This window comes from Nymphaea colorata, chromosome 14, assembly GCF_008831285.2.
Source record: "Nymphaea colorata isolate Beijing-Zhang1983 chromosome 14, ASM883128v2, whole genome shotgun sequence".
In the NCBI taxonomy this organism is placed as follows: domain Eukaryota; kingdom Viridiplantae; phylum Streptophyta; class Magnoliopsida; order Nymphaeales; family Nymphaeaceae; genus Nymphaea; species Nymphaea colorata.
The window spans coordinates 6,506,144-6,529,574 of NC_045151.1; the positions used below are offsets into that span (position 1 = coordinate 6,506,144).

At 36.9% G+C, this 23,431-nt stretch overlaps 1 protein-coding gene and 1 long non-coding RNA gene across 4 annotated transcripts; one reads left to right on the top strand and one right to left on the bottom strand.

Moving 5' to 3' along the window:
- Positions 1 to 5,767: 5,767 nt before the first annotated feature.
- On the bottom strand, positions 5,768 to 8,308 carry LOC126409237 (uncharacterized). Its single transcript, XR_007572090.1, has 2 exons — positions 7,799 to 8,308; positions 5,768 to 5,959 (listed from the first exon to the last, which is right to left on the bottom strand). It is a non-coding gene; the product is annotated as an uncharacterized LOC126409237 (long non-coding RNA).
- Positions 8,309 to 8,814: 506 nt separating this feature from the next.
- LOC116267578 (CBL-interacting protein kinase 23) lies at positions 8,815 to 22,547 on the top strand. 3 transcript variants are annotated; one of them, XM_031649393.2, is made up of 15 exons: positions 8,818 to 8,984; positions 9,465 to 10,076; positions 13,806 to 13,868; positions 14,010 to 14,081; positions 14,249 to 14,356; positions 14,457 to 14,537; positions 15,016 to 15,069; positions 15,176 to 15,301; positions 15,377 to 15,466; positions 15,612 to 15,731; positions 15,810 to 15,926; positions 16,683 to 16,799; positions 18,756 to 18,812; positions 19,785 to 19,859; positions 22,313 to 22,547. In XM_031649393.2, exons 2-15 carry the CDS (start codon positions 9,909 to 9,911, stop codon positions 22,415 to 22,417), a joined length of 1,353 nt encoding a protein of 450 aa, XP_031505253.1. In that variant the 5' UTR covers positions 8,818 to 8,984; positions 9,465 to 9,908; the 3' UTR covers positions 22,418 to 22,547. The 3 variants fall into 3 exon arrangements, with proteins under 3 accessions (XP_031505250.1, XP_031505253.1, XP_031505251.1); XM_031649390.2 differs by having other exon boundaries at positions 8,815 to 8,984; positions 15,612 to 15,926; XM_031649391.2 differs by lacking the exon at positions 8,818 to 8,984 and adding an exon at positions 9,029 to 9,384 and having other exon boundaries at positions 15,612 to 15,926.
- The last annotated feature ends 884 nt before the right edge of the window (positions 22,548 to 23,431 follow it).

Sequence of the window (23,431 nt, forward strand, 5' to 3'; positions counted from 1 at the left end):
TCTAGAATAACCATCTGGATTTCAGAATTCTCTCAAGCCAAATTATGTATGCAAGCTCAACGAGCTCTTTATGGTTTAAAACAAGCTCTTCGAACTTGGTATGACCAGTTTGGTACATTCCTTCTCTCTTTGGGATTTTTTGCAAGTGTTGTTGTTCCATCTCTTTTTGTGTGCCAAAATACATAAGGAATTCTTATTTTACTTTTATATGTCAATGATATTATCTTTACCGGGAGTGAGACAAAGATGCTACAAGATTTTATTTCTCAAGTCAGCTCAGAGTTTGCTATGAAGGATTTAGGATTTCTTCATTATTTCCTTGGAATAGAGGCTCATTTCAATTATCACTATCTTGTTCTCAATCAAAGGAAATATGCCTATGAGTTGCTTGATAAGGCCCACCTATTGAATGTCAAAGATGTGCCAACACCCATGGTCACGAACTTTCACCCTTCATCAGCTCAATATGCAGCAGAAATTGATGCCACCATGTACAAAAGTTTGGTAGGGGGTTTACAATATCTAACTATGACAAGTCCTGATATATCATATAGTGTGAATTACATGAGCCAATTCATGCAAAATCCAACTTCATTTCATTTTTCTCTGGTTAAAAGAATATTGAGATATGTCCATGAAATGCTTGATATGAGATTAGACTCATGAGGAATTTAGCTATTGAACTCTCAACCTACTCGGATGCGGATTGGGCAGAATGTCCCCTTACTCGACGTTCAACAACAGGATTTTGTACCTTTCTTGGAGTTAATCCTATCTCTTGGAGTGCAAAAAAGCAAAATTCAGTTGCTTGCTCAAGTACAGAAGCTGAATATAGGTCTATGGCATCCACTACCATTGAACTCATATGGCTCACCTACATATTGCGGGATATTGGAGTCAATATTTCTCAACCTCCAACACTATATTGTGACAATATCTCTGCTCTTCAAACCTCCATCAAACCAATGTTACATTCACGAAAGAAGCATGTCAATATTGATTACCATTTTGTTCATGAGAAACTTGCTATTGGCACTCTCATCACTAAATATATACCCTCTACTAAGCAAGTTGCTGACATATTTACAAAACCATTGCCTAGACTTCAACTTGAAGAATTACACAACAAACTTGGCGTATGGATTGCATCCACTACCAGTTTGAGGGGCAATGTTAACGATAAGGCACAAATAAAAAATGAGGAAAGTTTTGACAATTATGAAGTTGCCAAAACCACCACCGTGCAGGCTGGCCTAGCTAACGTTACAGCTAAGACTATTACCTAAATGTGCCAAAATTCTGTTGCTAAAATCTCTCAAGATACAATAACCCCCAATGCTGAAATCAAGGAGATTGATACGATAAACATTACATGTAAATTTTCTTGTGATAAATCTGTATTATTTAAATGTTGGACATAGTGTGTCTCTCATAGTTTTGAGAGCTACCGTGGACATAGGTACATAGTACTGAACCACGTAAAAACTGAGTTTCTTCCCTTTTGTTTTTAGAATGTTCATGGGGACTCGCTCCACTGCTCCCCCCAAAAGAGCTCAGTTGCCTCTAGGTACTCATTCCCCTTAACATCCTCCATCACTTTTGTATGTTCCATGTCATCTTGAACCCCAAATTCCATCTTGTCTACTTCTTCCCATGGTGCAAGCAAGTCCTTGTCCACCACCATGTTATGGAGTACTTGTGATTGTTGAAGAAGACGACTTGTGTGCCCACTTGAAGGACCAAGATGGAGATCCCCACCGTCACCTGAATCACCACTTGCTTGTTGAGGGCTTGATCTTTTTTTGAGGCCACTCACTTTCCAGTGTTTAAGAACATGTTTCTTCACCTTATCATGAATCAAGGGTGGGTAGCTCACCTGTTGAATTGCCAAGCCATCTTTCTCCACAAGCGATGCCATCTTCCATTGCTGTTTTTTGTTGGAAGTTGGGTTGAAATCGCTCACAAATAATCAACCATGTTCCCCAATTGAGTCCCTTGAGCAGAGCTTGGAGGGGCTCCATTTACTGCTCCTCATGCCTCTGTACTGCTCCCCTGATCTGCGCCTTTGACATCTTTGCCATCCACTACGCCCGTCTCTGGGTCTAGGAGGTTTCCACCTCCACTTCATTCAAGCTTCTCAAGGCATTGAACTTTTCTTGCTCTGTTTGGGAGGTCTTCCTGCTCTTGATGTTGTTCGGCCTTCGCCTTGGGGTTTTGAACATCTACCACATATTGGGGGCCATCTTGTCCCCTTCTTTGTGCACCTCCCTCTGATCGCAAGCACCTCAAAGTGAGTTGTGGAGCCACACTTGTGACAGTATTTCACCTTGGTTTCATATCTGACAGATTGCACGAACACCTTCCCTCTCGCAATCTTCAATTTCTGAGTTTGGGATAAATCTCAATGGTCTTTACGCAAAATTAGGCAAATCCAAAGTGCTAGACGTTGGGAGTGTATTCTAAATTTGAGCTCAATTTGATGGAATGAACTGAACTAGGGTTATGTTTAGCATGTTAAATGTATTTATTAGGTTGGTTTGAGTTCATTTCAGTTCCCAATGTCCCAAAGCCCACTCTCTTTCTTGTTTTTAATGGTGCGAGTTGAGTTTGAACTCAATCTGATGAAGTGAGCTGAAACCAAACTAGGTTCATGTTTGTCATGCATAAATATACTTTCTCTTAATTTGGTTTGAATTCATTAGTTTTGGGTTGAATTTAATCCAGTTTCCAAGGTTTGGAACTTATTCCTAGTACATACTACACTCTGTAAATAGTTGTCTAGCTCAATTCAGCTAAATCAAATCAAAATTTTCTATATTTCAGCATATCCACATTAGTAAGAGGCCGATTTAAGTACCCCAGCTCCACTAGTGAAAATTCCAATGGTGACATGGTTTTTCAAATTACCTCTAGTTTCGATTTATAAATTTGGCATTTTGAAGCTATTGATTTTAATAAAAATGGTTTTTAGAGAAATACAGGAGGAACTTTTTTGTGAAATTTTAACCCTAGAATCACACACGAGGGCAAAATAGTCATTTTCTTTTGAACCTCTTGCTTATGCCCAAGGGCAAAACAACAATTTTATCTCTAGTAATTTATTCTACAATTAGGTTATATGTATTATATACCTAAGTTTATAATATTTTGAGCTTTAATTACAATCTTTCATCAACATTTTAGATTCATGGACTATTGTTATATAGATTTCTTATCTGGAATTTTGATCCAAACCTCCCATCACATCCAATATCCATCTTCAAGAACTTTTTTTAGATTCAAACCTGAATCTCAAAAGCATATCCATGATCCATTTTCTAGAATTTTCTCTGGATTCATATCTTAATATAACTATCAAACCCATGTCCCAGTCCAAGATACGTATGCATAAAACGTGCATTTATGTAATAAATTTCATGTTCAATTTGGTACAGTATGCCAGATGTTAATCCAAGTATTGCTCATGACCCTTGTAAAACTTTGGGTTGAGCACTCTGGTGATCGTACGGCTGATACAAACATTTTTTTTTGTGTCAAGAACTTGTATAATATAATGTTTTCATATTTTAACCTATGGTTTGCTTGGCAGAATGAGTTTTCCTTCCACAAGTTTAGTCATGTAATGATGGGGATGGAGAGAATTTTCTCTTCCGACATGCTATAAAAAGGGGATATCCAACCACCAGATAGCGTTCATACTTATTGAGGGGGAAAACCTAAACGAATACCCAAGCTTAAAAGTGAGCAAAACTCTAAGAGTCTTACTAGAATCTTGGATTCCAGTTATAGTAGCACTCACCCAAGGATCGAAGTCGTGGGAGCAAGCTCGATCCAAGTCTTCAATAGGTTCAGGTAAATTTCTTCTTCGTCCTTTTCTTTTTGCATTTTAGTTATTTTATTTTCTGCTTCTTAGATAGCACACTTTAGGTTTTTCTTGTTCTGCTTAGCATGTTTAGGCTAGTTTCTTTCTGCTTTTAATAATTAGGTTAGTTTATTTTCATTTTAATGCCTAGGTTAGTTCAATTTCCATTAAGCATGCTATTCTTTAATTACTTCTTGCTTTTTTTAGGTAGATTTATTGTAAATGTCTTCTAGGTTAGCGAAGTGAAGGTAACCCACCTTTATCCCTTTCTTATCTTTTAAATGTCTTCCAGCATAGTTGAGACCTAGCCTAGCATCAAAACCCAATTTGAGTCTTCTAGGACCTATTTTAGATCTAGTCCAAGAATCCTCTACAACTTGACTTGATTCAGTTTAACTCGGATTAGCCGGCCCCCATTATATTCACTCAATCTCCAAACCCAGACTTAACACTGAGCCCGCTGCTTGGATCTACATTAAACCATACTAGGATTGGTACTACTTTGGTTCATACTCAGGTCTTGTTCAAGTTGGTCTAACTCTAGTTGATCCTTGCCTTAAATCTAGAACCCAGTCAAGATGTCTCTGCCTTGACATAGGTTCAAACCTTGGTAAACTAAGAGTTCATTTTGACGAGCCCCAAACTAAAAACCTAAATGAACCTAGACCTACCTTGGTCTTATGTTTGCATGAGAAGGAATGGGGAGGAATGGAAGGGAAAAAATAAGTGTCTCCCCAAGCCCTCCAAAATGGGAGAGACTGGAAGGCAAACGATTTGCTAACGATGGACTCTCTATCAAAATGACACATTCGTCATTATCGTCATCTTTCTTATTAAGATCAGTTTTTCCTCCGCGTCAGCTGTTGAGTGCAATTTTTTCTCTGTCGTGATAAGTCTCATCCCCACGTTGGGTGTAATTCTCCATATGTTGGGAAGAACTCAAGGGACTCTCCCTTGGTATTCTATCTCCCTTATTGAGGCATCACCAAGTTAGGCATGTCCAAGGATCTATCTTTTTGTATGTTTTGCACAAGTTAATATTTCAGACGTAACCAGTAATGTCTTACATATGTGCTTAATCTGTTGCAACTTGCTTGTCTGCACGATGGAACAACAATATACTGTCAACATATTGTTAATGAACCAATCACCATTCTTGATGTATTTTCCAAAATCGCCTTCTCCATCTTCATCATTTATCATTTAGAAAATTAGAAGATCTGGACTTAGAAGAACATACTGGTGGCCATTTATTTAAGTTCAGAAGTTTCTGCATATGGTGACTGTTTTGCATCATACCACAATGCCTACTAGATAGGGTCCAATACTTGCAAAACTTCGCTGTTTGTGAACAATATGATCTTCTCACAAGTGGGTGCCTAACACTTCGGTGTTTCTCCGAAACTCCCATAATTACATATTTAAAAATAAACATTTATATGATAAAATATTTCATATGGTGATCATATTTTATTATTTATATAAGATTGCCTAGCAAATTATAGCGATAAAACATTTAAAAGTCATTTTTAACAAAATAAATAAAATTATATAAAAATAAAAAATAAAAAAGTAAACTACATATAAAATAGTTTTTCAAGAACACACGTGGCACTCTTGAATCGGGTCATATATTAGAATAAAAAATGTTTTGTAAATGTTTTTACTTGGACAATACGTAGTATATTGTTAGGGGTATTATTATAAACCAATTAATTTCTCTTTCTCTCATTTCCTTATGTAGTCTAAATGATTAAGCATGATTGAAACCATCGTTCGTTTCATTTTTTTCCAAACAAGCTTTTATAATAATTTATTTTCTTTCCTTTTTTTCTTTTTCTATTCCATTTCTTTTCCTTTTTTATACATCTGTTCCTTTCCATTCATTTCTCTTTATTCAAAAAGGGTGTAAAAGGATGACATTCACTATTATACTTAGTTTAATAACTAACACAACTTTTAAAAAGTCACATACATAATTCCAACACCCATAGAGAAGTCTACCCAAATTTGTTCAATGTTTTACAACTCTAACTGGTGCTACATGCCCACATCTACATTGAAACACCTGGTAAGTAGAAGAGCCTGCAAATGCACCTACGGGCATGAATTAATAAATAAAAGTAAACAAGTAGTCATAAGTAAATAATAAAGGTAACCCAAACAAAACAACAGGATACTAGCAAAAAAAAAAGAAAAAAGAAAAACAATATCTACATAAGTTAATTGCAATGACTAGTCAAGTGAGGACAAGGAGTACAACTAAAAGTCTTCAAGCCAGATTTACCCCATTTACAACCCTTACCAGTAACACATTAGTGTTCAAACCAGATCCGCACAACATTGGTTAGACTGATGTGTAGACTAATTAGTGGCTTAAAAATCGAGTAGCCATCCTAATAAACTAAACTTTCTGCTAAATGTTTTAGATACATCCATACATTTTACTATCTCGTCATATTTAATTCCACTTCTCTTCTCTTTTGTTTATGTACTTCCTTACCATGTCCTCCTTTTAGTTATTAAGAGGAACAAACATTTGGTGGCCAGAGACGAAAGCCAATACATAGAATGCCAGATCCATGTGGGTTAAGATTTTTTTAATGATGCATGGATGTTTTCCATATATCCTGCATATTTTAAAAACTCAATATGATAAGAAGAACAAGGGTAAGAAAAGAACTGCCAGCTTTTTCAATAATCCAAATAAGAGAAAATGTTATAGCTTCAATATTTCAGAACCCATTAGATTCTTATATGAAAAATCTCTGTGAGTCTGTTGCCATTTTTTCGTTCTCTAGTGGTGGAGAAACTTTTTGTTTGAAAAATCTTCACCATAGATCTTGCTATTCCTCCCCCCGCCCCACTCCCCCGCCCATTGCACCCTATACTCATATATGCACACTTACACACATAAAATAGAAAAACCATGAATCTGTTAGGCTTTTTTTGCTGCTTAATCACTTCCTTGGATCACATAAATCCTCTTTGACATTATAAATATCATGATACATCTTTGTGGCTTGCTGTCAAGTACCTAAATATGGCTCATAAACCAAAAATATGGCTCTGTATCCATTGAACTTCACAACATAAAATTTTTGTACTCATTAAATACAAAAATATTTATTCTGTACTTAAAACATCCTTCCCAGTGATATGTTACAAGTGCGATTTAGCATAAAGATCCACGACTTACTAAGGCCAAGTATATCTCACATATACTTGGTATGTCTCACGTATACTAGGTATAACAATCAAAATTCAAAGCTAATGTCAGAGGCTCATCCAAACTCGAATAACAAAATTTGTGTTATATTAACTTAAGAAACCAAAGTAGCAATTATGCAAACTTGAAAAAGAGCATACGACCAAAGTACCTTCCATAATTATCGATTAAAAAATGAATTCCAAATGAAGTTTAGCCTTTTAAAGCATTATATCGAACAATTGGTAGTCAAGTTTCGCTGTTTAGATTACAGATTAAACACGGCAAAAGAAGAAAATTCAACGGTCGAATTTGAAAACCAGAAAAAGAAACGGCAGTACTTTAAAATGAACGAACAACAGTTTTTTTTTTTTTTTTTTTACTTTACAATATTATTGACAATAAGCACGAAAATAAGAAAAAAGAATCAAATTCATGGCAACAAAAAATGGTTAAGATCCGCAAACGAAAAAAAGATTAACGCCTTTTTCATCCAATTAGAAGATCTCAGTATGAAGTGCATGTCATCCCAACAATTACCCAGTATTCAAGATCTCTTAAAACATATTGGACAGAAAACCACCAATAAGAATCAACAATCCCAGTCCAACAAAGAATTTCACAAACCTAAATTCTTATCTGTATCCAAGATCAAATATCAAATACCAAAAAATTGGTATGTAAACAGTTTTCCAACGTGAGACTTGGGATATAAGAACGTCCCCTACCTTATTCGAATTTCCATCTACAAGGCTTAGGGTGTGAGGGGAAGGGGGTTCGGGAGAGGGTTTCAATAAAAGGGCAAGGAAGAAGAAGAAGACGACAGAATGCCGTCGGACGAGGGTGTGCCTGGCTCTCTCTCGGCAGATGGGTGGTGGATAGTTCCGCAATGGGGGCAAGCTTCGCGACTGCAATGGTGACTCTTCCAATGGTTTCTTGGGCGCGAACTGTCCGAGGGGCCCTTGGGGGGTGGTGGGTAGAATGGTGTCAGGGGGAGCAATCGAGGGTTAGGGCGTGAGGGAAGGGGGTTCGGGGCAGTGTTTCAGCAAAAAGGGAAGGAAGAAGAAGATGACAGAATGTCGCCGGGAGTCCCCTGTACCTGGTTCTCCCTCGGCAGATGGGGCGCGAGCTGGGCGACTCCTTCGGCACGGGCTGTCGAGGAGAGAGGAGAGAGGTCGAAAGGGCATGGCCCGCGCCATTAAATAGGGGTGAAACGCGAGCTATCCGATCGAGCGAGATCGGACGGCCATGCGACGACGTCTTGAGGACGGACTCGGAGCATTCACTTATTCTATACTATCTATGATGGGGATAGTGGCCTGTGAACACAATTGCAGATTCTAATTGGATATGTCATTAATTGTTTTTTTATTATTCATAACTCAAGTACGAATAAAAAAAAAAGTTATATTTGAATTTGAATATAAAATTCAATTTTACAATTTGAATCTGATTACGTATGTATATCAGAACCTGAATCTAAATTTTAAAATTCGATCTGTTCAGTTTAAAAAATGTAAGAACATTTACTTAAAAATATTTGATGAATCTGTGTTATTTTTTAAGGTGAACACAAGAGAAAAGGAAACTCTGTTATTATCCCTAAACAGTCTCTAAGGGCAAAATGGAGACTCAGAAAAAGGTTAGAAGTGTTAAGCCGCGCGTTGACCAAAGTCTGCCGGATACATTCAGCATGTCTACGTATGTATACGTATGACGCCGCCATCGGCACGACTCGAACGCAGAAAAACCAAAGGCCAAAAGAAAAGAGGAGAAGTCAACCTTCGCCTCCTCACCCGATTCTCTTTCTTCTTGGCTACCTTTCCATCCAGTGATTCCACGGATCGTTGCTGCATCCACCGTCTACCACCCTATTCCACCGAACTTCTTTTGCTGCAATCACTGTCCTTTCAGGTTTGCTACCCTTCTTCTGCTTCTTCTTCTTCTTCTTCTCAGATAGAGTTTGTCTTTCAAGAGCTAATTGATGTCGTGTTGCTGTGAATTAGCATGCCGCTCGTGATTAGGGTTATCTTGATTTTAGGTCATGTTGAAAATATAATGTTTATCAGCAGGCTTTGGATGTTCTTTTTCTTTTTTTGTTTGGACTTAATAGAGGCTAGGAGGACGGGTGGAGTTGCTTGATTTCTATTCTGTTGTTCAAATTCGTCGAGAAGTCTCCCCCCTTTAATTACATTAACTTTACTTGTAGATTTTGTGTGCTTGCAGCAAAAGCTTGTTTATTTGGTTTTCTTTTCTTCCAGCGGTAGCAACAGCCAGTGCTTTCTGGGAATCTCCGTAGCGTTCACCGCTTTCGGTGATTCCACTATATGTTTTCTTCTATCCTTTATTTCTCTGTCATTTTTCTCTGACCCGGTTTTCTTCTTTTCGTTGCAGTAGTTCTGCCCCTTGCTGGTTGCTTCCACCTGATTTCAGAACAAGGTTTCTTGTGTTTCTCTATCCTTGTGCCAAACAGCTGCGGCGGAGATTCCGTTTCATAGGAGGGAGGGAGGGCTGGTGGTGCTATGTTGTCCGGTTCCTTTGGGAACCAGAATGGTGGTTGGAGCTGTCTGCGCTGATACGCCCACAAATTCTTTTTCAATTTCTCACTGGTGATCTCAAACTAGAGGGTTCTCTTTTGTTTCTCCTTTTTTCCTTGTCGCCATTTTCTTCCTTCTCTGGTGGCTTCAATCGATATCTAGAAAAACCATGAACGCGGTGGAGAAGTCTCAGGTGTGGCAACCTTGCAAGAAGAAGAGAGCATAACTGCTTATCTCAGAAGGATAACGTTATAACTTCAGAGCTTGACGTCTGGGTTTGGGAAGGGAGGGTAAGGGGAAGATGAACTCCAATGGCAGGACAAGGGTTGGAAAGTATGAGGTTGGAAGGACGATCGGGGAAGGGAATTTTGCGAAGGTGAAGTTCGCAAGGAATGTTGAAACAGGGGAGAGCGTTGCAATCAAGATACTCGATAAGGACAAAGTGCTCAAGCACAAGATGATCGGCCAGGTGTGTTATATTGTGGGGAGGGTTGTGGCCTTTTTGCAGTTTCCCTTTTTCTGCTTGCTAATGATGGGATTGTGTGTGATACTTTAAGTACTTATAATTTTTTTTATATTCCTTGAAGCTTCAGGCATCCAAAAATTTTGCACAAATAATTTGTCTGAAACTCCCTCCCCCTCATTTCAGCATCAGTTGTCTAGCTAGAGAAGGAATTGTCTTGGTTTTTTTTTTATTATTATGAATTCTGTTGAGTTCTTATATGTTGCTCATTTGGTCTTCCGAAGTTGCTTCAATAGTGGCTTCCCAGACCACTATGTGTCAAAAAATAAAGTTCTTTGGTTCTGGTATTCGATGAAGTGAGGGACTTTTTGTGGTCGACATCTTCTCTAGACATTCTTCTTTCTCGTTTCTGATGTGGAACCAGTTTCTGAATCAACCGGCTTTTAACTTCTACATAAGAAAACAACAAGATATCCCATTCCCCTATGTTTTTCTCTAGTTTCATCCCTGGCAAATGAAAGTGCATTCACAATAAAGAAGATAAAAAGGTGATTTTTGTCAACTTAAAAAACTTGATTAAGTCCTAGTCTCTAGGATTTTGTCTGGGAAATTTCCAAATATTTTTAGCCATGCCAAGGATGAGTTTTTATGCACACACACATACACAAAAGAGAAAAGAGGGTTTTTTTTTCTGTGCACTTTTCCTTGACCATAGCCAAAAGCATCATCTCCTATATTCTTCTAGATGCCTTTTCCTCTTTCTTAATCTGTCCAAGCTAATAGTTCTGATTAATAAACAGTTTAAGGCTTCCTTTTTTGAAATAGGCAAGGTGAATTACTTTATAGGCCTACCCTATCTTTTGAAATAGGCAAAAGGAGTTTAAGCATATCCTTATTAGTTTATGATGGATGTACCCTGGACATTGATCTCCTTCCATTGTCCATTTTGAAGGTTTTAAGTCCAACTCCCAAGGCAGAGTGGCTGGATGTCTTTTTGGTTGTAAGGCCTCGTACAAACTATTGGCCCTACTCAGAGCAAACTTAAAAAAATTAAGTGGCCTGTTACGTAATTATGCAATAGTGCCAAATCTATAAAAGATTTTGTTCTATTTGGTTATAGTGGAAAAATAAAACTCTTTTGTGCTTGTGATACTTGCATATTAGGTTTGCTTGTGTGTGTTTGAGGGGGGGAGAGAGAGTGAGTGAACCTAAAGGATATGTGTTTCAACTTAATATAATTTTTACTATAGCTGTATGTTGACTACCGCTTATGTCACACGGGTTCTGCTTTTATGGAGCAGTACTCATACCACATGGGTGCGGTGCCGGTATGGATTTTGGTATGCCCATGAGTACATCCTAGGTACGGTCAAAACCGTATTTATCCATCCTTTCTTGGTCTAGGTCGATGTTGATCAAGTCCATTTTAGTTTTTTTTTTTTTTTTTGGATTTTAAGTATGTTTGTTACTTTCATACTTTGTTCATTAGTTTCTTCTTCATAATCTATAAATTTTGAATCATGAATGTGTTGTTTTATTTGTTTGAATTCTTATTTTTGATATATATATATATATATATATATGTATGTATGTATGTATGTATGGCTTGAAAACAGTCCATAACCATACTCGCTACCCATACCTATGTGACATAGACTACCACAGACCTACCACAGAGCAATAGTAGCTAAACATAAGGTAGCATCATCTAGAATACCATGCCCATGGTTAGTGAGCTAGAGGTGTGTGGAAAAACTTAAGAAGGCTTGAGAAGAGAGATAAAATATGAGTCCATGAGGAATGTTTTTTCAAAGGAGAAAGGATGGTACCGATTTTTAGATGATTGCTTGCCATTATTTAAACAAAATTTAAAGATAGTGATAGTTACCAGATTAATTTGGCGTGGTAGACCAATTTTGATGCTTACTCAAACTGTCAGTAAGTAAGCAGGCTTTGATTATTGATTAACTAGTAAAAAAAAATTCTTCAATATCTTGATCAATGAGGCAATTCTTCACCTATATCCAGTTGCCTAAACCCATGGGTGAATTGTCATAAAAAAGAAATTAGAATGGAAATTGCCCCTTCATAAGATTTACTGGCCCAGACAAGCATCTTTCCTTATGATACATGGACGTGAAGGGACCTATGTTACATAGGTACGGGTATGAGTGTGGGGACACATATGGACTATTTAGAAAAAACATGGATACAGAGGTGTGTGTGTATATATATGTATATAGATATATATTCAAAAAAATAAAAATAGCACATTCATGATTCAAAATGTATAGATTACTAAGAAAAAACTAATGAACAAAGTATGTAAGCAACAAACATACTAAAGCTAAAAAAAACATGGACAACTCTAATTTTTCAATAGAAATGGATTTGGTCAACATTGGCCGAGTCCAGAAAAGGATGGATACGTGATGAGTATGTTGACTATACCCGGTATTGCTTTGGCTGTACCCAGGACGTACCCATGGGGGTAGCGGGTCCCTTAACGGTATCGTACCCATATGGTATGGGTGCTCCTCCATAAAAGCAGTACCCGTGTGACATAGAAAAGGACACATAAGGAAAAAAGATGAAGAGAAAGGAGGAGGAGGAGATAGAGAAGACATACCTGGTGGCAGAAGAAGATGCTAGCCAGCTCATCTTAGGGATTAGGGTCTGCTATAATCTTTTTGTTGTGACCTCTCTTTTATATTATTTCCAAAAAAGGTCCTCTTTGATTTTTTTTTAATTTTTTACTTTAAACTCTTTTACTGCAATTAAGACGCTTGGTATAAAATAATTCTCTTTACTTTTTTCACCTGCATGCTATGCCCACACGGAATAGGACTTTGCTCTATTTGATATAGCTATTTCTCAAAAAAGTTGGGAAAACATTCAATTTTTTTTTATATTAAAGTGTCAGATTAATTAGATCTTAGTGAAATCGAAAGTAGGTAACATCTCTTGCAGAAAAGAATGTTACCACTGCTCAAATGCAGTATTCACCTTGAATTTTCTAGTTCTATTGGAGAGAATTCATGTCCACATATGACACCAGAAGAACCTAGCCCTTCATTAGAAAATTCAAAAAGCATGTTGCCTATCATGTTATTTCAAGTAGAAGGCAAGCTTGCATCGGAAAGTTGCTCTATTTCCCTTCCTAGTTCATCTTTTGTTGATTGTGTGGGGAAATGTGAAGGGGAGTCCTGTGGACCTGATAAAAAGTTGACCTTTGTTTTTCAAAAGTTGTCATCCTGGCGGTTCTCAATGTCTCTGTATATATATTACACATTCATGGGATATGTCAGTCCCATTACATATTGCCCAGGTATGATACATATTTTTAGATGTATCTTTCTTGTATTTGTTGCACCACCTTCATCAACATGGTTTGCTTAAGAAAACAAGTCTGTGGGCTTGTTTTGTTATCTACAATTTTAGAGTGATGCAGTGGAAGAACAGATATTTCAAAACCTCCTGGCAAGATCTATTTCAATTTTCAACATGTTTTATCATGAAATGGTCTATATCTGGAACCATGAGATTGCTAGGCAGTGTAGCTTTACCCATGGTTGATAGATTGAAGAATATTATTACAAAGGCTCAAAACATTATATCAAATATTTATATTTCAGAATCATAAGGAGATATGCAAGCAAAAATTGAAATGCAATGCTGTCTGGTATCAAGTCCGTAAATGCTACACAATAAGTGATTTCACATTCCTTGTTGCAGATCAAGCGAGAAATTTCAACCATGAAATTGATTAAACATCCCAATGTCATACAGATGCATGAGGTAAACTGAAGTTTTTGTTGAGTTTGAAGGCAATTAGGAGAATGTTTTTTGTAATCTTTTATTAGCTTAGAAGGAAAGAGAAGGTTTTTTCTTTTGTGTATCTACTCTTTAATGTACTTAAGTTACTGGATCTTGATGCAGGTGATGGCTAGCAAGACTAAGATTTATATCATTTTGGAATTTGTTACTGGTGGGGAGCTATTTGATAAAATTGTAAGATATTTAGCCATCCCAAGTGCCAACCACTTGTCTTTATATGTGTTCTTGCTGGAATAAAAATCATAGCCAGATTTTCCTGATTTTTTTGCATGTTGTTTGGTGTAACTGGGTGCTAGAATCCATTTTTCAGAAGGTTATTTCTTTTTTCTATCTTATTTTAGTTAAATCATGGGAGATTGAAAGAGGATGAGGCACGGAAGTACTTCCAACAACTCATCAACGCTGTGGATTATTGTCACAGTAGAGGAGTATATCATCGGGATTTGAAGGTCAGACTAAACCTTAGGCATTTTCTTTGCTGTATTTAACTATTTATTGTTTCATCCTTTTGTGTTGGTTCCTGCTTAACCTGTTTCAGTAATTATTCAGCCAGAGAACTTGTTACTAGATTCAGATGGTGTTCTTAAAGTTTCAGATTTTGGATTAAGTGCTCTATCTCCGCAAGTTCAAGTAAGTAAACTAATCATGATGAATCTTCTTCATCTTAGGATATGAAAGATTATCTTCCAGAAAAAAGCAATGCTAATATTACAATTTCACATTTATACCTTACTAAAATATTCACCTTGTGTACAGTTTGTACTTTCACAGAATGCTAAACAAATGATTATAACTGGGTTTCCTTGGTTCAGTAGATGTGACAAGCCTGTAGAGTGCAGTGATTTTGTTTTATGACCACAGTTTTGTTAGTTTAATTGCAAATTTTGTTAGTTTAATTGCAAACCATGTCTACCTGTTGGAACTCTATTGATGAATAAACTTAACTATTAGATTGTAACTTTAATATTGCTTATAATCTTTACATTCTCAGATGCTTATCCTTATGTTTTGTGACTATTAGGTTCTAGACGAAGAACCTTGTGATATCTAAGTTGTTCCTCTTGGAATGTATGATCAAACATCTAAAATCGGAAACTTTTTGATCCAGGAAAATGGGTTACTTTATACCACATGTGGAACACCTAATTATGTTGCGCCAGAGGTACCATGAATTGTGTGTTGATTCAAAATGAATGACAAAATCTGATGATGCTAAGGATGATGTTCTTGTTTCACTTTCTTAGTTGCATTTTTGAGTGTATTGGCAGGTAATAAATGACAAGGGATATGATGGATCGAAGGCTGATCTGTGGTCTTGTGGGGTGATCCTTTATGTTCTTATGGCAGGTTACTTACCATTTGATGACTCTAATCTTATGGAGCTATACAAAAAGGCAAGTAACTTTTTGAGTTGATTTTGACTAGTCAAGATGCTATCTTCTAGCATATGTTGAATTTGGGACTTGCAGATTTCCAAAGCAAATTTTACTTGTCCTCCGTGGTTTTCCACGAGTGCAAAGAAGCTGATCAAAAAAATCCTGGACCCCAATGTCAAGACTGTATGTCTTATTTTTGCTGTGCTTTCTGTTTCCATTGATTGTCTTGTGGATTTTCACTTTCCAAGCTAATGTTTGGTTATGTAGACAAGAATGGAACAAGACAAGCTTTTGGCACTCCTAATTTTCGTTGAATTATATGATACAGCGTATAACGATTGCAGAGGTCATGGAGACTGAGTGGTTCAAGAAAGGATACGAGCCACCAAGCTTTGAGAAAACTAATATCAGTCTTGATGATGTAGACACTGTCTTTGATGAATCAATGGTAATTTTTTTTTGCCTGATTACAAAATATAGAAAAATGAGTTTCAATTTATCAGAAGATTGCTGTTTTCAATGGCAGAACCCTGGAAATCTTGTCATTGAGAGGAAGGAAGGAAGACCAATGTTGATGAATGCATTTCAACTTATTTCAACTTCTCAAGGATTAAATCTCAGCAGTTTATTTGAGAAACATATGGTATGCTTTGAATTGTTAGTGCTAGCTTTCGAGCATGTTATGTTTCTTTTTTGCTTTTCTCTTTCTGTTAAAACTTGAAAGAGACAATATTTCTTTCTGCTTAAATTGGCTTTTGTTTCATCAGTAATCTCCATTAGAAGAAAGGTAGGAAACTTGCATATATGCTCCAAAATGTTATATGTGGCTATTATGGTATTTTATTGTGCACAGTGTTCATTGTCTCTGCTATATCATTATTTCCTGTTATGTTGATTACTTGATGTATCATCTTTATGGATTTAAGTACACAGATAATCCTTTGCTTGGAATTTGGTGCTTTAGTGTTTAGAATATTTATTAATAGATCAAGACAATGAAATTGGTCTTCATCCTAATCTGGATTTGGAAGTATTTCATCTACTAAAAATTCTGCTTAGATTGACCCTATCTGACCTTTACTTTGGTTGCACTGCATCTTCTGCAGCTTGAACCTTGGAAGTTGGAACAAAAGCTTATGTTTCAAAAATTTTACTTGCAACCCACCTGCGATCTGTCCTTTACTAAGCAAGTGCTATTAGGCACAGAACTCTGGTTGTTTTGTGATTATTCTCATTATTTAATTTAATAATGAAATTTTTATCTGATTATTCTCCTTATTTAGCTCCATGGCAGTAGCTCTCATCATGTTGTGTGATGCCTTAATTACTTTTGCTGCTGTGGGTCAATTAGAAATGTATTGCAAAGGAATCTCATTTTTTATCTCTTTTGCTTTTTCAGGGTGTTGTCAGGAGGCAGACAAGATTTACATCAAAATGTCCTGCCGAAGAGATCATTTCAAAAATTGAAGAAGCTGCCACACCAATGGGATTTGATGTAATGAAGCACAATTATAAGGTTATACTGCAAAGTTAATTAATAAATCTATTTGCATGTCACAAAGAAGGGATTAGAGAAATTGGTGGCCTCATTTAGTCTGTCGTAATCGGTATGTTTTATTAGTGGTTGATGACTCTCAATACATAGAACTAACGTGTGGTAGTAGTCAGTCCAGGATTGTGGGCGAATGTTGTCACTTTTGTTTCATTGTCTGATTGAACTTTTTCTTAAATGAGAAGCTAGGTGATAGATTCAATTCTGAATTCAATACTAGATTTTTCATGTTCTGAGCAAAGATGTGACCAGTCCTTTTCAACGCAAAAATTTGTAGACTTTTTCTTTTTCATTATGGACTGGCCAGCTGAATGACTTATTGAAAATACACTTCTCCATTATCAAAGGGTGACATCATGTCTAATTAGTGTCAAGTGAACACCATGTGTGACTGACCCTAGATTCAAGAACCAGCTTGTCCCCATATAAGCAGGAACCATGCCAAGTGTGGAACCGCATGGTATTGATGTATGAGTTGCATAACCAGCATGCAAAAGTTGATCATTCACAATAACTTTGTGTCTTTGTCCATATATAATTAGGACCTTTGTTATACATGTTGTTACTAGACATAGTATGTACGAACTATGCCACATGGGTGTAGGTGACAGTCCGGATGCGGGTTGGGATACAGCAAGTTCCAAAAAAATGTGGGTGTTGGTGTGCCGAGGGCTAATCTGTTAATAATCGGTTAAATAAATAATTAAAGCTGTAATGGTTTATTTGTTTGTAATTTTTATTTTTTATTAAGGTTACGTTAGTCTCATTCAAAATTTTGTTAAATAAAATAATGAAAGGATGAGAGGCCTGGCTGTCCTCCCTAAAGGAGCACAGTCAACAGCCTTAGTCATCCTTTAGAACGGACGAGTAGGTCTGTTTTACAAGGCTTGTGACCTTCATTAAAAAAATATAAAATATTGACAAATAAAATTTGATGTCCTTTAAAAACAACATTAAGTTTCTGTCCTTTGAAAATGACTCTTTCCCTTCATAGGGAATGAGAAAGAAAGAGGGGAAGAGAGAGAAATAAGAGGGAAAAAGGGGGAAAAAGAAAGAGAAAAGAGGAGGGAAAACCTAGGAGGAAAAGATGGTTGAAGGAAAAAGTAGGAAAAAAAAATGCAAGATAAAACAGATGGTGCAGTCAGCAGCACCTGATTCAATCAAACTGAGTCAGGTGCTGTGTCGGGGTGAGTCCACACCCATACCTGCACCTGCATCAATGTGGGTGCAGCGCTATTTTTGACATGTCCATGTGATTTAGATACTGAATCTCAATCGAGTTCTGTTTTTCGAGTTTTTCTGAGAACATTTCTGTGGTGCTTGTTTACCATCTTTACTTTTCCTAAAATACTAGTTATACATGTTCATTTTTTCTGTCTCATTGGTGTGAAATGTATGACAAACATGCATCAAGGTCCAGTAACTGCCTGAGCTTATTAGTGAGTGGCTAGAATGTAATACGAGGTATGAGCTGCTCTGCAGTACATGATGACCTGTGAGATATGTTCCCCATACACTTTTCTTCCTTTGTGCCCCATCTCATTGTTTTGCACTCATTTTTCTTTTTGGCTTGATTGAGCTGGCATCAATTCTTTTATAGTTGGTTCATTCTCTTGGTCAATGGGCATGGTTTACTTGGCACCACTGACTTCCATAACTTAAAATTTCTATTGCAAGTAAGAATTCAATGTCCTGAAGGAAAATAGCTGGAGCTATTTAGTATGGAGAGGACCATATCTGTTGGTCAGAGATTTGCTAAGTCTGAAATAACGAAGTTGACTGGTGGAGCACTTAATATCATAGTCACCAAGTCAGGCTCTTCATAGAATTATTAGTTAACTATGCATAAGAGTTAACTAGAATTCGTGCATTTGAACTATGTTTGAACCAATTATCACAAATGTTCTTTTTCTTATGCAGATGAAATTGCAAGGTTCCAAAACTGGAAGGAAAGGTCATCTGTTGGTTGCGACAGAGGTAGTTTCCTCCTAGTAATTATTAGATAGTCTTGTTTGGACAAAGAATAGTTTTAGCTGAATCAGTCCAAACCCTGCTATTTGCATGTCACAACATTGAAGGATTATGGGTGACCTGTAACAATCAGAAGGCTGGAACCTAAAAGTAGTTTCTGATATGTAAATTGAAAAGAACAGAAAAACAGTCTTGGGACTGCGTAGTTAACAGCAACGTTTTGATAGCCAGTGATTCAGGCTTGACTCGTGTATTATCAACTTGTGACTTGGCTGGTCAACTTGGCTACTCTGCCCATATTTTGTTCTTTTGTCTCTAGAAGTAAAAAAATATTTACCTTGTCAATTGTCATTGAAACATAAAAAGTTTGTAGAATGACCTGATTGCTTATAAACATCAAGTGAAACCATGACTAAGTTTTATTTACTCATGCAATAGCAAGAAACAAGACCATTAAGTTACTTCATGTAATCGAGTATCAAGTATCTTATCAATGAAAAACTTCTCTACAAAGACCAAGCATTAGGGTCAAGATAACATCTATCTTTTGAGCGAGAGAAATGAGTTGACTCAATGAGTTTCAGGTGAGTCTTTTTGATTTTTGAATAAAATCGAGTCCTTTTACTGGGTTAATCTGATAGTGAGCCTAGTCAGCGGATTTATTCGGCGAGTTTTGAAACACTGGTCTACGGGACTAGTCGTTTCTTATGATAGATTGTTGGCTGCATTATTTGGGAAGCAGAAAAATTAGGTGGCTAGCTGTTATTTATCTCTCCAGTGGCTTTGCTGGTCAACTTCTGGTGACTCGAATTTCCTGTATGCATTTTTTGTTTCCCTGGTCAAATTTTAAATCAGTACTTGTTTTGTGATATGGTTATTGTGATTGTTTCCTTGGTCAAATTTTAAATCAATACTTGCTTTTTATTTGGTTTTGCAAATATCAAGCTTTAATTACTGGATGTGCTCTGAGTTCGACAGGTTTTTGAGGTTGCTCCTTCTCTATACATGGTGGAGCTTCGCAAGTCCAAGGGCGACACCTTGGAATTCAACAAGGTACTTAACTATCTATTGAAGGCATATATACATACATATAACATCTACTATATAACACATAATGTCTTTTGATGGGATATCAAAGCGCTGTCTGAAGGTGAAAGTTAGGTATACTTGCCCACTCGGAAACATTTAGGATTGTTTTGCCAACATAAGATGTGAATTTGGTAAACCGGGTTCAAAAATTCAGATCGGCATAATGTAAATTTGACAACTTTAAATGCTAAGTCAATTCTTTTGTTCTGTTTTGGGTGGTGGGGCAGAGGGAGGGGGGTAGAGGAGGGAGAAGTTGATCCCTTCATTTCTTTATTGCTTGTATATACTTATTAAATGAGTTATTTTGCTATAGCACTTGAGGCACATCAAGTTTGTTGCACTACTTGCAGTAAATTGATCTAATATTGTGAATTAAAGTGTCCATGCTCCTTCATTTGTGTAATTGTGTTAGTTTTTATATATATTAAAGACTCTACCTTGTATTGAGGTGATGTTAATTGAATTCTAATTATATTTTGAGGAGATTAGTTAGTGTTGCTACTGTAGTGCAGAACCTAATACCACAAATTAATTCGATCTAACAAGAGACATTGAGGAAAGCAGCCAACTTTGATCTAAAGGAGATCTGTGGAGAAAGAAGATCATTTTGTTATCTCATGAATGTCATTTTATTGTCATTTATATGAATGTGCAATTATGTTAAGATCATCCATCGACACACACAAACTCATTGCCTCAGGTACTGAATGAAGAGTAAAGTGAGAAGAGATGAAGAAAACCCAGGGATGGTTGCTAGAGAGCGCGAGAGAGAGACGGTAGAAGAAATCAAAGAACTCAGATGATGAGTGTATATATATATATATATATAGAGGAGGAGGTCTCATTTTGGATTAATATTAGAGAACAACATGAGATGCCTTAAGTTATATGAATTTGGTAAACCAGGTTCGAAAACTCAGATTAGCATAATGCAAATTTTGCAACTTTGAACGCCAAGTCAATTCTTCTGGGGGAATTGGGCTCTTCATTTCATTATTTCTCATATACGCTTATTAAATATGAGTTATTTTGCTATCAAACTTGAGGCACAAATTGAGTTATTTTATGAGGAAACTGGGCACAATTAGAAATATAAATTATAAACTTGTTGACATAAAGACTTAGCTAGGTATCCTTGGTATTCTATTTTATGCAGAGGGATTGGTTATATCTATACTTTTCAGATAAAATTGGTATAGGGAATGGCAAACTGTTTTTTGTGTATCAGAAGCGTATATTGAATGTTAATTCAATATAGGTACAAGGTGTTGCATTATCTTGATTGTGATACATAGTGCTTGTCGGGTCAACAGGATCCATTTTGCCAGTATGACGTCACAAAAAAATTGTGATATTGTACTTTGTTGTTGTGATAGATCTCAGCTTATCATGTGTACAATAGAATATTGGACCTTATGATTCAGGCCTGCCTATGATGGGCTAGACCTGCCTGTTGACTGAGGGAACAATTGTCCTCTTCAACTGCCATTCATGTGAAATGCTTTTATCCATGGTTAAATAGATGAGAGAGAACATGAATAACATCGAGGAAAACGAGGTTTTCTCCTAGTTAATCTAGCAATTTTTTATTAAAGTGTCTTGGAATTTAGATAGTAGTTTCTTGGCGGCATCTCCAATTGCAGTGCAGTTTTCACATTGAGCCTTCGTGTATACAGTTGAACTTGAGGAAGCGACTGAGGTAGGTAATCTACCCTAATTGCATGACTAATGCATAGTCTACACGCGTATTACTTTCTAAAGGTTGGCCAAATCCATATGCATTACATAAACATGTAGGGATAATTATTAATGACATTGCAACGTCCAACAGAAGATTGGACATCAACTCACAACATCAGAAAATAGAAAAGAACCAAGCCAAAATGGCTGGGTAGCACATGTACATAAATTTGTGTGCTTGGATTTACATCTCGAAACCTCACCCGTTCATGATTGCAAAACTGGATTTCGATTTTTTGGCGTTTCAGAGCTTTAGAAAGTCTACTTGCACATCATAAGTTTCGGACTAAGAATCCCTTTCTACGGTTGCGTTCAAACCCTTTAAATTTATGAGGTAAAACAAAAAGATTTTGGAAAATGTTTGTTTAGCCTTGCAGTATATTCTACTGAGCTCGCTTCCTGAGCATCATGAGCATTTGAACATAGTGAGCATAACATATAATTGTCCTTGCTTATCTGCTGGAGAAATCATTGTGGGATGTAATCAATTTAATTAGCCCTTATAGGGCTAACTTTTCCGTCTTTAAATTGTGTGGTAATTCGTCATTAGCAAGAACACTTATAGTCTTACTTCAAACGCTTAAGCTGGTCGAATGCTGAATTTCGATCTCTTTCTCCCTCTCTCCCTCTGCCTTCTTTCTTTCTCCCGTATGTGCTGACTCTGCCATATTTTACAGTTCTACAAGAATTTATCAACGAGCCTGAAAGATATTGTGTGGAGAACGGATGCTAGCAATGAAGGGGCTGAGAACGAATGTCCACAGGCGAAGCTGTACGAGTAATACGAGATAAATTTGTATTTTCGTGGCAACGTTTCTTCGCCAAACATTATAACTCAACTTGAATTTTATATTTGAATCTATATCTATGCCAAATTTCAACTAATAAATAAAAAATTGAGTGATGTTCTTATCTTGGTGAGCTAAATGGTGTTTGCATATGTGAAAGGTCAGAAAGGAATTCTTTTAACGATTGATTTTGTAATTTCTTGTTTTTTAAAGATGATTTTTAATTTTTGGTCATATGACAACATATAGGTGAATTCTAATATGTCGCATGTTGTATGATTAAAAAAAATTAAGATGTCCCAAAAACACTATCGACTGTTGCTGAAGCACCATAAACCATGATTGTACTATAAACATTATATATATATATAATGTTTATAGTCGGTCTCCACGGACTCTCAGACTGTCGGATCTCACGAATGAAGCTGCGTCCAGCCGATGTCATCGTATCGGACGGACGCGATTCCACTTAAGAAAAAAGTTTTTTGAAACCCCGCTCGATGGAGACGAGCGGACAGGGACACCTCATTTCCTCGGTCTTCTCTCTCCTCTAAGCCCCTCTGCCCCTGCATTCCTCGACTTGACGAGTTCATGAACGACGGCGAGCTTGAGCAGCCACCGGCGCCCCTTCTCCTGGTACGCTCTCTCGTCGCCAATCGGACACCAATAACCAAAATTTCCTTATCTCTTGCCAAGTGATTAACAAAGGTTGACAGAGAATGGACTAAAGGTTGCATTGAATTCTATAGATACTATAGAAATAAACTTTGTTAATCACGATATGAATGTCTCGTAAAGATGCAACCAATTCGAACACCTCGACATTTGCTAGGAGTTCAAAGAAGAAAACAAAACAAGCACTGTTCTTCTGCTCAAGGGATCAACCAAAGCTTCAATTATGCATAAAGGAAAGCACCTGACCACATCACGACCTGAAAGGATGATAAAAGGCAAGTGAGAAATCTGAACCATGCAAATTAAACAATGAAATACACCTGAGACTACACG

Coding starts and splice junctions, on each gene's coding strand:
- LOC116267578 (XM_031649390.2), top strand. CDS start 9,909: ATGAACTCCAATGGCAGGACAAGGGTTGGAAAGTATGAGGTTGGAAGG. Junction 15,467..15,611: donor TGGACCCCAATGTCAAGACT/GTATGTCTTATT, acceptor TATATGATACAG/CGTATAACGATTGCAGAGGT. Junction 19,860..22,312: donor ACACCTTGGAATTCAACAAG/GTACTTAACTAT, acceptor CATATTTTACAG/TTCTACAAGAATTTATCAAC.